This window comes from Borostomias antarcticus (assembly GCF_949987555.1).
Source record: "Borostomias antarcticus genome assembly, chromosome: 17".
In the NCBI taxonomy this organism is placed as follows: domain Eukaryota; kingdom Metazoa; phylum Chordata; class Actinopteri; order Stomiiformes; family Stomiidae; genus Borostomias; species Borostomias antarcticus.
In genome coordinates, this window is record NC_140250.1 from 15,852,899 (window position 1) to 15,869,609 (window position 16,711).

The 16,711-nt window shown below is 43.1% G+C and overlaps 1 protein-coding gene across 2 annotated transcripts; it reads right to left on the reverse strand.

Annotated features, from left to right (window-relative positions):
• Positions 1-1,417: 1,417 nt before the first annotated feature.
• On the reverse strand, positions 1,418-15,909 carry LOC311320561 (solute carrier family 35 member F5-like). 2 transcript variants are annotated; one of them, XM_084452342.1, is made up of 17 exons: positions 15,774-15,909; positions 14,714-14,837; positions 14,273-14,326; positions 13,987-14,128; positions 13,572-13,721; positions 12,028-12,090; positions 11,596-11,689; positions 10,425-10,615; positions 9,870-9,951; positions 9,629-9,716; positions 7,844-7,908; positions 7,423-7,527; positions 6,985-7,144; positions 6,325-6,415; positions 5,589-5,743; positions 5,151-5,239; positions 1,418-3,491 (listed from the first exon to the last, which is right to left on the reverse strand). In XM_084452342.1, exons 4-16 carry the CDS (start codon positions 14,119-14,121, stop codon positions 5,158-5,160), a joined length of 1,461 nt encoding a protein of 486 aa, XP_084308468.1. In that variant the 5' UTR covers positions 14,122-14,128; positions 14,273-14,326; positions 14,714-14,837; positions 15,774-15,909; the 3' UTR covers positions 1,418-3,491; positions 5,151-5,157. The 2 variants fall into 2 exon arrangements, with proteins under 2 accessions (XP_084308468.1, XP_084308467.1); XM_084452341.1 differs by lacking the exon at positions 14,273-14,326.
• Positions 15,910-16,711: the final 802 nt, after the last annotated feature.

Genomic DNA, 16,711 nt, shown 5'->3' on the forward strand with positions numbered 1-16,711 from the left:
GAACACTCTGGCCCTTTGTAGAACACTGTGGTCTGCAGTAGAACACTCTGGCCCTTTGTAGAACACTGTGGTCTGCAGTAGAACACTGTGGCCCTTTGTAGAACACTGTGGTCTGCAGTAGAACACTGTGGCCCTTTGTAGAACACTGTGGTCTGCAGTAGAACACTCTGGCCATTTGTAGAACACTGTGGTCTGCAGTAGAACACTCTGGCCCTTTGTAGAACACTGTGGTCTGCAGTAGAACACTGTGGCCCTTTGTAGAACACTGTGGTCTGCAGTAGAACACTGTGGCCCTTTGTAGAACACTGTGGTCTGCAGTAGAACACTGTGGCCCTTTGTAGAACACTGTGGCCCTTTGTAGAACACTGTGGTCTGCAGTCTTTGGAATGAAACAGGTAACCCATATCAACTCTGATTTCACATGTGAATCTGGAGCACATAGGGGTTAAATCATGAATATGTTAATCTGTGTGATTGGAGCTCTGATTTGTTGGAGTGCGAATCTGTGTCTGTTTGAGTGCCAATCTGTGTCTGTTCCGAGAGGCTAGTCAAATAAAGCCCTAGAAATCTACATGACAAAGTGTGCCATGCAGGTGCACTCTCAACGGTGAAGCATTTCAATCAATTCTGTTTACCAACACTGCTCTGGCCTCTTCACTCAATCCCTTTATTATGTTCTAGCAATCCATGATCATCGGTGCACTTGCTGTGAGCAAGAACCCTGTTATTCTGCTGTTCACACCTTAAAATACTCCAAGTATCTTTCTTCATCACTCAATTCACCAGTTTTTTCGTTATTTATTTAGTTACAGTATTTCAACTAAATATTTTGACTGTTTTCAGCAAGTACCTTTTCTAGTTTTCTTCTGCAATTGTTCTGATTGCAAATGCCTGGATCATTTGAATATGGTACTATGACATGTTATATTGTTTTTGATCGATTGCCATCCTGTATATGAGGTCGGCTGAGAACAGTGTGTTGTGTCAGAGATTCCCTCAAGGATGCATTAGGGAATTCAAAGGGGCCCAGACTCAAATCAAATCACTTCAGGAACGCAGGGCACCATTCAAGTGATTGATGGATTCTTACGATCAACAGACCTTGTTCCGTGATGCAATTACTTCAAAAGATAGCGACAAGGGCATTAAGGCAAACCGTTACGACTTGCTTAATGACCAATGGATATGTGCAACATGCCTCTATGATTAATGAAGCATTTAGGCGTGGCAAATAGATTTGGGCAGCTAAACTGTGAAAACTAAGGCTGACATTTCAAACTCGGGTTTAGAATCCTTGTCAGTTCCTTTTGTTTCATACTGTAATATTGGGTAAAAACTGTCCAGGAATCAACTTGAACAGAACTTTGAATACGAAATGATTTGGAGACAAGTTAAAATGTCTCTCCACATAATTTTAATAGTGCAGCATAAGAAGGAAAAATTATACATGGAACTTCAGCAACATCAAAGACCCTCCAAAGAGCTAGTGAGGATGATACAGCAAACTACAAACGATCACTTTCTTAAACTTGTATTCATCTTTTAAAGAGAGTGATTGATGAAACTTTAAGGATGGAAGATTTGATTGGATATAGAAAAAAAGTAAAATGTCCACCTAAGTACCTGAGAGAGAGAGAGAAATGATCTGAGATTCTTCTTCATACAATATAGACATTTTTAGAAGCACCATTGAAAAGATAGGATTTCAAAACTTACAATGTTAAACGTGAAATTTGTGTAATTACAAATGTTAAAAATGCACTTACAATTGTCAGTTAATCTCAGTCCGTTGGTGACTAGCGACAACATACATCATGGGGAAATTTCAGATTTTTGAATATCAATAAGTTCTCACACTGTATCCACTTTGATACGGTTCCACAGAATAGTACATGGGTATCCATGTACAAACAGGACTGGAAACCCATATCTCATCGCTTAAAAATCTTGTGTATTCAATTGCAGATACAATATTTTTTTTACAGGCCTCACAAATCGCAAGTGAATACTTAAGTTAAAGCTTGCACTTAACTTTTGATCTCTTTACAGGATGGCTATTACTTTGGGAAGTTAAAACAAGTCATAAACCGCCTGCCGCCCTATGCTCACTGAGAATATCCTCCATAAAGTTGTGTACACGTTAGACAGCTGACAGCCATGGTGTAATAACACTGAACCTGCCTTCAGTCACAGTGTGGACATTGCAGAACATTGTGCGACACTCAATAAAGGCATAACATAAATGCTTTTTACTTAAAAATCACTGATGATAGAATACGCTAAGAGTGATTGACATTTACACATGCAAATCAAACAAAATGTTTGATGATCAGAACCAATACGATTGGTTGGAGATAATTTATCTCAATGTCTATTGAGGAGTGGTAGAAATAATCTCTGGTGCAACAAAACAAACTTGGAAGAATTTTTGTCAATCGACATTCGAGCCTATTTGGACAAACTGTTTGGTCCGTGTCTGCTATATTACAAGTCCCAAAATAACATTTAGGTATATATAATCAAAATTATAGAACGATGGAGTATCTACAAAATCCTAAATTTGCGTAGTGGTCATATGGAATATTCGGAATAACAATGTCAATACTTCATTTGCATTTCATTGCAGACAGTATTTACACCCGTTTTGAGATGGTAACTGTCTTCGTTGTAAAGGCATTCATGCAGACAACCTCCTACACATAACTTTAGTATCGGAGCTTAGTCGAGGGGTTAGTGTTAGTTCACATTCAAAGTAACGCGTACAAAAAAAAAACAACACAGTTTAATCACAGTTTGCCTTCATGATCCAGCATGGCCTGACTACAGAGGCCAGAGACGGGCCAGGGAACGAGGGGCTGTACAAGGCTATGGTCCCCAGGCTGTAGTGCTTTAGTAGCTCATCTCACACTCCATACACAGCTCCTTCACGGGGAGCAGTGCTGAACCACTGGGTCACCCAAATGAAGATATTCAAATGCTAGATATTTTAGACCCATCTATAACAGGAGATTAGGGAGCAACTGTGGACAAGCTGAGTCCGTAGAAGTTATCGAGTCAAACCAATCAGAGCATATTCTCCTCACAATAAACCTAATCACACTGGTTTAAATCTGGGTCAAACGAAGGTGAAACAAAGCCCTCGCCCTTTTAGTGTTACTGAAAACCTCTCCTGTTGTACAAACTCCTACCATTTCAAGTGGTCACATGGCAGTAGTAACCACTGATAAATTCCGGCACCTTCGGTACCATCAAGTTACTATATTTACACTTCCAACATCTGACGTGAAAAAAAAACACGTTATCTCAAGTCGACGACGAATCAAGTCCGCGCTTTACAAAACAGAAATAGTCATCTGGTAGAGATGGATCAGTCATCTCCACACTGCAGAGAATAAATAGCTTGAGCTAAGAGGCACAGCGGTGGTCAACGGTCTGGGTTTGGTTGCTCCAGGATTGTGGCTTCATTGCGTCTTGTGTTCAGCGTTCGCTGCCTGGTGGGAGAGACACAGCGGGGGTGAGAAGCAGGGCCCATGGGGGCTGGTATGATGGCGCTAGCACGTACGTGCGCACGTACGCACATCAAACCTGGCTAACAGATGCATGCGCACGCTGGTGTATGCATGCACGCACACATTGTGTAGCATTGTTTTGGAGACCTACTCTCCTATGCGAGAGGTGTCAACTTTGAACTGGTGCACTAAAAGAATCACACTTGCATTGATCCTTCTGTGCGGCTGATGAACAGAGGGAAAACACAGGCATGCGTTTGATTTTCAAAACATTGACTCGTAGTCAAGACATTATGGTAAATGGACGGCACTTATATAGCGCTTTTATCCAAAGTGCTTTACAATGGCCTCTCATTCACCCATTCACACACACATTCACACACCAATGGCGGCAGCTGCCATGCAAGGTGCTAGTCTGCTCCTTGGGAGCAATTTAGGGTTCAGTGTCTTGCCCAAGGACACTTCGACATGTGGACAGGAGGAGGCGGGATTCGAACCGCCGACCCTACGATCAATAGGCAACCCGTCATTTTCATGACATTCCTAGAAAATTACAATCGCTTGAGTTATTTTAATATTAAAGCTGCAATAACTGATTTGTTTTCACATTTCCTCCAACTAATTAAAACCACCTGATATCAGATTGTTTAATTGAGCCATAGTGTCCTAATAGCATCTAACTTCAATGACTCACCCTACCTCTTATTATCTTATTATTATATTATTAATAATCTTATTATTCCAGCATTTCTGCCCGTGTTGTCGAATTACGGTCGCAACTTTGTGCTGTCCCATGCCTTAAATGAACATATACGTTTATAATATCTTTTAGCCCTTTCGTTTGTAAACAAGTCTCTCACTGCTATCTAGCGGTAGGAAATTGCTTATTGCCACTTTAACTATTTTAATCACTGATATTTTAATTCACTACTTACTTTTCAAATAAATGTTTACATTTTAGACAAAACAGAAATTATGATTGGCCTATACGCCGGCTCTAGAGATACATTTAAACTAGAAAAGCCCACAGCACTTTCATTCAATAACTGTACACTGATGACATGCACCATGGGTGGGGGATGACAGGTTCACTGCGCACTTGTTTTACAACAACTCTCTCCCTATCATAACAGCTCACACTGATTATTCTCTCTCAATGCATTCAAGATACCATTACTGACTCTGGTAGAATCCAGATCTCATAGACTGTTTGGGCTGTCTCTGAATTTACTTGATGTTCATCCGTCTCCTATTAGTCATGTCCTGTGTCTCGCTCACCCTCACTCCTCATGTCCTGTGCATCACTCACATCCTGTGCGTCCAAACATTTGGAAATGGCTGACAGATGTTTAAAGAGAAACAGATAGGATGAATGAGACTGAGTGTCGAGTGTGTGAGTTAAGCCAGTGCATTTCTGAGGGGATGTGGCTGCTGCAAACACAGCAAATAGCATTGGGGGGGAAAAAAATCTCTTTGATGGGAAATCTTTTCATGCTGCCATTATGAGATACTCAGTGCTCATTCAGCCGCCTCTGATGTGAGGCATTTGCCTTTTGAACTGAAGAGCCGTCAAAAGCAACATGAAATGACTTATTTTCAGAGGTGACAAGGAAGAAAAGAGAAAGTTGGGCCTCTCTCTACCTGCAGATCATGAGATGAAGCTTCCCTCGTCTGGGGAGACGGAGTGGAGAGGGATGAGGCTTTCGCTCTGTTCGCCGTCCTCTGGTAACCTTGGGGAATCGGAAAGGCGTCAATCACCATCATCATCCTGATGACTGTCATAATCACCCGGTTATAAAGAGGAGTGAGCATTCGTAAAAGAATGTTCACAGTAATGAAAATCATTGACATGCTTCATTTCATTGTAAACTAAGAGGAAGAAGGGTAAATCTATCGTCCTCGCTTCAATGTCATACTGAATCTATCCCTGAGGAAATGATTAGTTAAGTGTGATGTCACTCTCCAGGTGTGTGTGTGTGTGTGTGTGAGTGTGTGTGTGTAAGAGAATCACGGCTAAAGGTGCTATTTATTCATCAGCCTTTAATCACGACACCCCCCCCTGCCCCCAACACTTCATACCTGTGAATGCGGTGTTTACGGCATATGAATGCAAACACTCTCCTTATCCCCACCATCACAGGGTCCCAGTTGTTGTAGTGGCAGAGAAGGGTGGCGATGAAGAAGGAGAGGAAGACGGGGACCGCCCCTGCGAAGAACAGCCAGGAGAACCGCACCTGGAGGAAGAGCAGGTCAAGCCACAGCGCTGTGGGTCTGGACAGCTGCTTAGAGAATGTGATGAAGTCAACTGACTGTTTATGGAGGTCAAAACCAGGGGGAAGGACACATTTCATACTGTATATTATGCACTGTTTGTGAGTCTTACTTTTTCTGGCACGACATCTCAGGAAAAAAACAACAACAACCCTCAAATGTAAAATCACATTAAAGCCTCTGAGGATCAAAACAGTGAGAAGGATGTAGGAGGCAGACTGTTTTCGCTGTCTAGCTGATTCTCTAATTATGGGATGGATCTAACTCCCTACTACATGGACCATGACTGTCCATAGGGTATAATAATGGAGGAATTCTGAACCCTCGGCTGTTCATAAGTTTCTAAGCCCGTAGGCAAAGACTTATCACCTCGATGTCAGAAAAGCTCATTACATTAGGGAGCACACGGCGCATCCATCACCGCCCCGACGCCACCCAATTCAACAAATAACCCAATTTCCACACAGCAATTTTGGCGCAGCGGTCATTGCAGGGGTGTTAAGATTGCGTGTGCTGGCCGGTGATAGTGAGCTCCACCTCTCACCTTCTGCATGCAGATGTCCGCTATGATGGAGAGGGGGATGGTGAGGCTGAGGGCCAGGGTGCCGATCAGGGATGAGGTGAGGAAGCAACCCCTGGGGAGGACGCACACACACACACACAGACACGCACACATACACACACACACACACACGCAGACACACACGCGCACGCACGCACGCACACACAAGCATTGGAGCAGCAGCGAAAAATCCAATTAACCCTTTTAGTACGGTGAGTACAGGCAACATTTTGAATATTAATTAGATTTTTCCTAAATTAGCTTCTCAGCTTTCAGGTGTTGGAATGTAGGAATTTGTTATATTTTTCAGATATTTTCTTTAGATTATTTTTCATTTTTCAGATATTTTAAAAAATGTTGCCGGCAAGATGGTCGTATTCAAAGGGTTAAATTCTACTTCCCTACTAAAGCATTGAACAAGCAAACATCTGACTGCCCATATGATTAAACGGGAAAGATATGCCCTATACTGCAACTATATTCTGTAAAAAATTGTTAGGCCAAGAGTTTTCTTGTGGATATGATCTGAGCGTATGATTAATCTGATTCAAGGCATAATAATGCCTTTACATATTTATTTTGACCCCAGGTAATGCAATAAGCCCCTAGCACGCTAGCAGACACACTTCTCCAGAGCCTCACCAGAGCCAGAGGAACTCTGAGAGGACGGTGCCGATGAGGCCGTTGATGAGGATGTAGGTCCACACCAGCCTGCTGGGCAGCTCGAAGGCCTCGAAGCCCGTGTAGTGGAGCACGAGGAAGCCCGGCCACAGCAGCAGCAGGTTGAACAGACCCACGAACCCTGAGAGAGACACAGACGGAAAACAGGAACACAAAAGATACAAAGATGACTATCTTTTCTGAGGTAAAATTCTTGAGGTAAAATTATTTTCTGAGGTAAAATTCTGTGAAATTGATACCTGAGTACATCTAGCTTTCTGGGAACCTACCCACTGTGTAAAGCGATAAATTAGCAACCAAATGTTTTTGTTGTTGTTGATAAATGTAGTTATTTTGGTGCATAGGGATATGCTTGTGATGGCGAAAGAAAGTGATAAGCAGAAAAGATGATCTAATCACCAAAGAACATGGGGATGTCCAGCTTGTCCTCGCGATCCACTTTTCTCTTGATCATGACGATGTAGATGGCATATAGAGCGGCCCCTGCCAACGACCACAGAGACCCTGCAGGACATCACATTCACAACATTCTCTTTACTGAGGGTTTACTGTACCACGGCCTCTGAAAGAAAAAAAAAAGTATACTAATAGTATATACAAGTTCAGTACTATAATACTACTGTGTAGATCTAGCAAAATTAGCTAGCACTCATTTCCACATTTGAGCAACCTCTCTCCCTGCTTATAAATCTTGATTATCACTTGTCACAAGACTCTTCTCACGGTCCCAAGTAGCGATGAAAGTGAAAAACGTCTGGTTGGATTTGTGCAAATGGGAGACGGCGGGTTCAGAGTTCACAACAGTTGTCTCCATGGTTACCTATGGTTCCTTTTCCGTCGGGGCTGTCCATACTGGAGAAGCTGACCAGAGCGACCCCTCCCATACTGAGAAGGAAAAGCAACAGCGATGTTGAATGACTCAGCGGTTTGCTTGCCCACTACCCTGCTATTTCCTGTCCCTGTTTTTTACCAGAGAGGCTTGAGCTCTAGGTTCACAACACAGCGCAGTTTCTGACAGTTTCAGATGACTTCTGCAAGACCCACACCATCCATTTGCATGTTCTCCCTGTGTTCGCAAGGGTTTCCTCCCGAAGAACCCGATATGAAAAACAGGCAGAAGAACAGATGCTCTTCAGTCCAGTGCCTGACCTGGACTGAGCACTTGGACTTGGTCCCCGGGCGCCATGACCGATGGCTGCCCACTGCTCCTGGCTGCCCCTGGAGGAGGACAGCTTGGATGGGAGAAATGCAGGGAACCATTTCCACCGGCGACCCCTGAAAATGGCATGTGTGTGTGTGTGTGTGCCGGGTCGCTGCTCACTGTGTGTACAATGTGTGTCACTGTGAGGCTGAATAAAGACCCCCCCTCAGATCCTGTAATTAGGGGCCAAGCACCGAAGGTGTGAGGGACCTATTGTAATTGGTAGTATTATTATTATTCCGCAATGGAAGTCAATGGCAGCACCTATAACCAACTGGTCGGTTTTTACGAAACTTTGCACAGCGGTAGAGGGTCATGCACCGATGCCCTGGATTGGCCAAAGAGGGGCACAACAGCAACTGCGAACAGGCATATCTCAGGCCCGTTTGACCTAGAGTCATGAAACTATGCACACATATGTCTATCCTCATGATGAACAAATTTGCCTCAAGAACCTATAACTTTCGATCATGTAGATTTTTCGCCATTTTGCATTTTTTGAAAAACGCTTAAAATCTATTTCCTCCAATATAGTTTCACCAATCTGCATGAAACTCGGTAGACAGAATCTAGGGACCAATATCTAATGTTGCATCTCAGCAAAAGTTGGAAATGTTTATTAAACAACGGTATAGATCTGGTCCATTGTCTCTATTGGTCAGTTTGCATTCCAGCCGTGGCAATAACCACGATGGCCCCACGCTAAAATGGAATCTTCTCTCATCCTTTAATATCAATCCACCTCTTATTATGGCAGTGTCTTTGTCGTTGCCTGGCAACGTTCCCTTTTTCAGCGGAAGTATCCGCAAATGATTAACAAATAGTTCCATTAAAAATACATTTATTTAAAGTTTGTATTGTCTTTCTTTTTGAAATATTGACGGATAAATGTGGCAACCGTTGTATAAAAGCATTATGGAACAAGAAGCCGTGGGATGTCCCGGATATCGCCACAGCTAGCGGGGTGTAACGGTGTAACTCCGCTGCGCGTCGTGCCTAACCACTCCCACTAGCCGTGGCGATATCCATGACATCCCACTGCTTCTCCTTCCATAATGCTTTAATAAAAAAGCCACTATGAGCCAATGAATAGTGCCGAGGGCGTGGCATTTCACATAAAAGAGTATAATTTCTGAAGGGTTGTTTTATTATTTTTTACTAGTGGCAAATAAAGTGGATTCAAATTATGTAGCAGAAGTTACCTCCCGGAGTACCGCAAAATTATCTGAAAAGCAGAAGCAAGCAATTTGGCTGAATAAGTGGGAAGTGCCTGTTGCGAATGGTGTTGCAGGCTTCTGTTAGAGATTGTTATACCCATCAAATCCATTAAGACAAAGAAAGACCTGCTATTGCTGTACATGAAGGGTAAAATGTAGAATCCATCATGGTTCTGTGATTGCATACCTCAGAGCCACAGCGAGAAGCTTGGACAGAGTGAAACGGTCACTGCTGTTACTGGGGAAGATGGCCGTCAGGATGAGCGTGAACAAGCCTGAGGGTTTGGTTACAGTTGAGTAGCTGACAGGTTGAGACAAGCTTTTATATGGTTTTATCAGCTCAAAAGTAAATGTATGATACCTGCATACTTTCAACAAAGTAGACTACATCATTACACAAGGTCTGCTATCTGAGGGTGAAGAGTCACCTGAAGTGGATGATAAAATATTCACGATGGCAACTTGGGTCTCCGACAGAGCCTCTTGGTAGGACAGATTAGCCAGGAACCACTGTGCAGTAGAAAGATGAGGGGATTGTGTCAGTGCGACACATCTCTGATGAGCACTTCCAGTTGCATATCATTGCTTATGAGGGCAATGAGTTATGATACTACGATGCGTTTACCACTGAAGGTTTAGTAAGACAAAAGAGCTTAGGTCTCTGCATGCATAATGTACTGATCTGCACTATTCATGAAGGGTGAAAGTGAGAGACAAAACCTTTGTGTGTGCTTTCCAATAGTGGTCCATAGACTCACTCTGCACCAAAATGGGGAAAAAAAATCACACCCAGGTTGTAAAGTAGGTGGTGCAGCCGTCTCTGGTATGAGCCGTCTCTACTGCTCCCTGCTGGTGTGCGACAGTACTTAAAAATGCCATTCGTGACATCAATAATACCAGCATTGACCAGCATTGACCACTACAATCTATCTTCAACTAACCACAAATCTACCATCAACAACGCATCATCTTCTGCGCCTCACCACGAAGCAGAAGAAGAAGCTGATCTTGGCCACGTCCGAGACGGTCAGCTTGCCCACGGTGCGCAGCATGGACTCCTGGTCCCGGGCAGCCGGGTAGGACATGCGGGACAGCTTGGCCTCCAGGGCCTGGGTGGACGGCAGCTGACGCACCTCCATGATGTTGCTGAAGCGTACACGCTGCTTCTTGGTGGCTGGAGTGAGGGAGGGAGGGAGTGAGGGATGGAGGGAAGGAGGGATGGAGGGATGGATGGATGGATGGATGGATGCATGGATGGATGGAGGGAGGGAGGGATGGAGGGAGCGATGGAGGGAGCGATGGAGGGAGGGATGGAGGGATGGAGGGAGGGAGGGAGGGAGGGAGGGAGGGAGGGAGGGAGGGAGGGAGGGAGGGAGGGAGGGATGGAGGGATGGATGGATGGAGGGAGCGATGGAGGGAGGGAGCGATGGAGGAAGGGATGGAGGGAGGGATGGATGGGGGAAAGATGAACGGAAGGAGAGGTAGAGAGAGATGGAGGGACAGGCAGACGGACGAAGGGAGAAGGGAGAGAGGGGAGAGGGGAGAGGGGAGAGGGAGGGGAATATTCAAATGTAATTCGTATTTCCCTTTTACAAAGTTGTAACAGAACCAACACCCCTTCTCTAACAGCCATCTGCAGTGGGCTGTGGCCATTGGGAATATTCTTTGAATGGAATTTAAATCATAAATCCATACTACAAATCTATCATATGAAAGTGCTGGAAGTTGAAATGATCCCTAGAATGAGCAGCCCAGACAGATGGAACATCTCTTTGTTTCGTATTAATGATGGGTGTGAGAGAGTATTAAAACAGTGGCCTGCAGGAAAGTCAGACAGAGGTTTCCCATGATGCAAGGTAAAGTTTTCCATTATCTAACCCAATCTCACAGCTCACTAGCCCCCTCTGCTGTACAATCTGGAAAACGTTTTTAAGGTATAAACCAGGCCTACTCGATATGGAATACAATCACAACATACCTTATGTGGGTTCAACTACCTTAAGTACTTAAAATACTTGTAAACATACTAATACCCAATCACAATATACTCAATATACCCAATCACACATACTCCATTTACACCTTACAAGAAAACGTCAGACTAGAGACCAAGGCTAGTTAGGCTGGATAATTGAGCACATTCTCTTTCCTTACTTAAGTACTCAGTGGATTCACAGTCTCCGTTGGCACAGCTGGTCTGCTCTGTAGGGACATCCTGGAACTTCACTGGCACGTACAGAGGCTCACTCTACAAGGGAGAGAGAAGGGTGTCAACTATGAATGCATGAATGAATGAATGAATGAATGAATGAATGAATGAAATTTTTATTTCGAACATGATCATGATTTCTACAAATAATAATCAAAAATAACAAACAAATATGTTTAAGTACATGATTTAATTGTTGGAAAAGGAGTAGGATGATGCCCATGCTTCTCGTGCCCTACCCCTATCCTCCTACCCATCCAACTAACGTCCAGTCACCAACATTAATCCAAGCTTGATATCCACTCCCTCACAGTATTTCACCCTCATATTTACATCATTTTACACATCATAGACCTCCAGGCACCGGGAAAACTTACTAAAGAGTTGTTCAAGCTGGGGTCAGTGGTACAGGGGGCAAAGTAGGCCTCAGCATCCGCAAACTGTAAACAGAGGCAGGTTTGTCAGTATTAGTGCATAGCAACATACAGCATTTAGAAAGAATACTGGATAGAAAATAAACGAATTATTTGGGAAAAAAAGTAAATATATCAATCCCAGTATGCAGCAACAGTACGGCCACTATTTTGTAGAGACTATTTCAAATCATTTCAGTGACTAATCTGTGCTTGGTTGTTCTTGTCTGACATAATGGAACCAACAGCCTGGCCCAATCCCAAACCAGCCCCTACCCACTCCCACTCCGCCACCGAGTGTCCCAATCCCAAACCAGCCCCTACCCACTCCCACTCCGCCACCGAGTGTCCCTCCAATCTCTCAAACTCTCAATTGAGGGGGAAGGGATACAAATGGAAAGCCAAATGTGGGACGGACTCCCCACTCCACCGGAACCGACCGGGACAGCGCCATCACCATGGCATGTTTAGGTGATTCATGGGAAAAATGTTTATGATTTATAATACAAATATAAATCGCTATAATTAAATCCATGTATAATGAGAAATGGTCAAAAATCCAAACGCAAATATGTTTTTGCAAATGAACTCTTGCAATACTAAATGAATACTATAACACTGTCCTGAGACAAATACATAAATCAATTAATAACTTACTCCCATGCCTCTTTGGCAGCATTCCTTCTTTTGTGACGAGGCATTTGCATATTGCAGCCTAATCAGCTGCTTTGTCTGTTCCATTGTCCCTGTAAATAATGGAATATATGATGTACATTTGACGTAGACCTAGGCCTGTTTAGATTTATTTTATGTTGGCTAAGAATACAGGCTTTTAAGAGTTTGCTACAAGTCTAGTGATGTAGGGATAAAGTGATGTTCTCCTATTTTTGGTTTTATCTTTTGACACCACATTCTGCGATTTTGTTTGAGCCAGTGAAATCAGTGTGAGAAAAACAAATGTTTGAGTGCTGTAAAATAATCTAAAATAATTGACAGTGTAGGAAGACGGAACTTTATTTATATGCGGTTTCCTGCAGCATCTCTTTGGCACGTGCACTTCCTGCTTCGGCTATCGGGAGCTTGCACCGATGTTGCTATTTAAGGGGTTGACAGCCCACTCGCACTCCAAGCGCACTGCGTGCTAATTGGTTTGGGACGGCCCTTAACATGCCGAAGCTCAACGTGAACGTGCACATGGAGGGGGAGTGGATAGAGAGAATGCTTAGGCGGTGGTTTAAGATTGGGCCCCAGTTCCCAAAAATTCTAACTCCACCCACCTGAAATCCCAGACAGACTCAAGTAAACAAAGTTATTGAAATGATTTAAGTATTCTGACCCAAGTCTGTTTTACCATCTACTGACAAAAAGGAAAGTCTTCAATCTCATCTTCACCTATTTTACAGCAGCCTCCCTCACTACCAAGGACAACCCGAGACAAAACTGCTTTAACAGGCAACGCACGGCACTGCCCCCTGGTGGTTGAAACTAAACACGCAGCGGCTACGTACAAATGCGGTGTGTCGTCCTCGCAGGCTGCCAGTGCACTGCTGCCTCCACGGCCGCCAGAGCAGGAAGCCCAGCAGGTAGAGCACGAACATGGACGTCTTGGTGAACGTGCTGAAGAAGGGCTTGTTGTATTCCTGTCGCTTGAATATGTACTGGGGGGGAGGAGGGGACATGCATGTCATTATGTGCTACTCATCTAGGGTGCTTTTCAGTGCTAGGTCTCTCTCTCTCTCACTCTCACTCTCACATGCACTGGAAGGTGTAAACACAGATGAAAGCAGTATGACTATAGCTTTCAGTGAATCTGATCTCACCGATCATGATCTTCCAGGTAAACAGGTAAAGGAAAACAAAGACGACACAATCAGACTACTGAGATGAACCCTTGGTGTCGTGACCCCTCTGGAGGTGTCTTACTGAGGTAAGTTCGGAGGAGGCCACCCAGATGACGTCCACCAGTAGAAGGATGACTACCCCCAGGGCCATGCGTCTCCGCTGGGCCACCGAGCTGGCCTGGGAGCCCATCCGGTTCATGATGAACACCCAAACCATCTGGACACTGCCGGGGACACACATGCATCCACAAACACGCGAGAAACACGCATACATTTTAATCTACAAATGCCGTTCTCAAAATCTACAAAATATATATTTATTAAATAACTAGATTAATCTGGGAGCCATTCTACAGATGTGACAGTACCTGTCAATCCTACTAAAGGATGGCTCTATGAGAACTTCGGAGTTAGGAAGGAGTCTGAAAAATTGTCAAAGGAAATAATGAAAATCATTGTGCAACAGTGCCTCCTTGGTGCACAGTTCTCCCAGTCTATTATCATTCATATTGTTGCGTAACACTGAACATTGCTGTTGGGGTGAAAATCCATATTGATGTAATCTGTAGCCCTATGCTAATTATTGCAGCTGGCACAATAAGAGTTAAAAGTACAACATATCACAAGAAAACACAGCCAGAATGAACCAGCACAAAAGTACATTGGTTTATTGTCTTCTGCAACATCACGCCTTTGCCATGCTGCACTTCAATTAAGCTTTATGATATACTATTGAGGATTTACTCACAATAATCTAGGTATAACCTATCCAATAAGAATTGCAAGAACTATTTAAGAGTTTACAGTACCTGCTCGAAAAGGCACGTTGGTGCTATTTGTCCTAGTGCCTTCCAGTCTTAGTCCACTCTTAGTGCTTGAGAGCAAACGTGTCCAGATGGGAAGATGGGACTAACATGGGGGTTCCAATAGCAGCTGCAAAGGACAAGTAGACCGAAATGAATGTCATGTCATGGATACATGGAAATCCACTAAGTATCTCTGGCTGAGGTTGATACCTAAGGAAACCCTAGAGACTCCATAGGTTTACATTTAAGCAGTATTAGTTGTAAACAATGCTACTAAAAACTGCATTTCCTTCCTTAGGCTCCTCCTACCCATCCAATCATTATCCTATTACCCAAACTCACAAAGACAAAACAGAAGGTACATAGAGGTATCCTCCTCATCCTAAAAGTGCAAATGCACTGATTTGTTTTGTACTTGTTACATCATGACATGCAAACACTTACTCCTCAGAAAAAAAAAAAAAAAAGTTAAAACATGTTATAAAGTATGGGCATAACACTATAGGTTTCTAGATAGGCCTAAAGCATGTCAAATTGGTCCAAAAGAAAATAATGTTGTTTCAATCAATGAATGAGAAATCATATCTGTAGTAAGCAACCACTTTTTTGAGAAAGGGCAAGGAGATGTGTTGGACATGACAGCCTAGGGCAGTGTTCATCTAAAGGTGGCATCAGGTGCAGCTCATTTGACAGTCTCATCTAGCAAGCTTGGCTATAGCTAGCTACCTAGTTATTTTTACAGGCTGACACTTGCGAAATCATTTGCACCGCTAGTCTACGTTAGATAGCCAGCTGTAAATGGAATTAGTTAGTGTAGCTAACAACAGTTAGCTACTGTTACCTTACCGCTGTGTGAGTATATTATACATCTACAATTAGCCAACTGATTAATTTGCAGATATTAAGATTGATATCCATAGAAGCTAGCTAACGTTAATGTTACTTAGAAATAATGATTCAAGTGGTGCATACTAGCTAGGCCATGAAAATCTAGCTAGCTGGCTATGTAGCTAACGAGCTAACAACAACTAGCTCAGAATATCAACAAACAATGCGTATTTACCTATATGACGCGTAATTACGTTAGCTCTCGAATAGTTAAATGTGAGCGTGGCTACTCTCTTCGTCGTTGCAGATAACGTACAACAACATTACAAATCGACAAACATATGTGATGAAAACAAGAATATAGCTAGCTGTTCAACTGGTTGTAAACATTAGAATTCCTGCTTCTTCCTGCTCAGGTGACTTCACTTAAAGCCGTCATTAAAATTCACGATAGGCCTTCTGGGATATGTAGTCCCAATTCACATGTCTATGAAATAAAATTACTGTATCAATGCAATGAAATAATCATGTGCATTGTTTATAGTACACATTGAGCTATAGGGATTTTGGTGCTATGGAGATTAAATGTATAATGGCATGCAAAATGCAATACAGAGAGTATGTGGTGAAATGGACAGCATGAGATCCATAAAGTCTTCCTTAAAAATCAAAATCTATGGACTACTGGAGGCAAATGTTCATAATAGTGTTACTCACTATTACCCAAATGATTGTAGTTGCACAAGTGTGTTAAGCTTTACACTTACATCCAAGTTATCTAGCAGATGCTTTTATCCAAAGCAACTTAAAATAAGTATCCTTGTGAACTGACTGCCCTCATTGCCAGTAAAACATTCAATAAGCCCCCAGTGCAGTCCCAGTTAACTGAAGGTTTTACTGCAGCTGAAGCCTAATTGAGTCATTAAGATAATGGAATCCAGTAGGCTATGTGGGAAATAAATCCGAAACAAGTATTTGTAAAAACAAACAGACAAAACACGCAAAGTAGGAGTTCCTCCAGACCCAGCACGGCTTTTGAACTCCTTCTGGGATTTTATGATCTAATGACAATATGATGATGAATTATAAACCTCTGATTGAATTTGGCAATTAGTGCTCAAGTAGACCTATATTATAGGCCCTACGTCCAGCCCCTTTCTCATTTGTCTCGAG

What these genes read in the sequence shown, in the direction of transcription:
- LOC311320561 (XM_084452341.1), bottom strand. Translation starts at nt 14,121, where the DNA reads ATGGTTTGGGTGTTCATCATGAACCGGATGGGCTCCCAGGCCAGCTCG. An exon ending in CCAGCTTGAACAACTCTTTA is followed by an intron (nt 11,690 to 12,027) that starts GTAAGTTTTCCC and finishes TCTCCCTTGTAG; the next exon opens with AGTGAGCCTCTGTACGTGCC. An exon ending in CTTCTCGCTGTGGCTCTGAG is followed by an intron (nt 7,909 to 9,628) that starts GTATGCAATCAC and finishes TTTCCTTCTCAG; the next exon opens with TATGGGAGGGGTCGCTCTGG.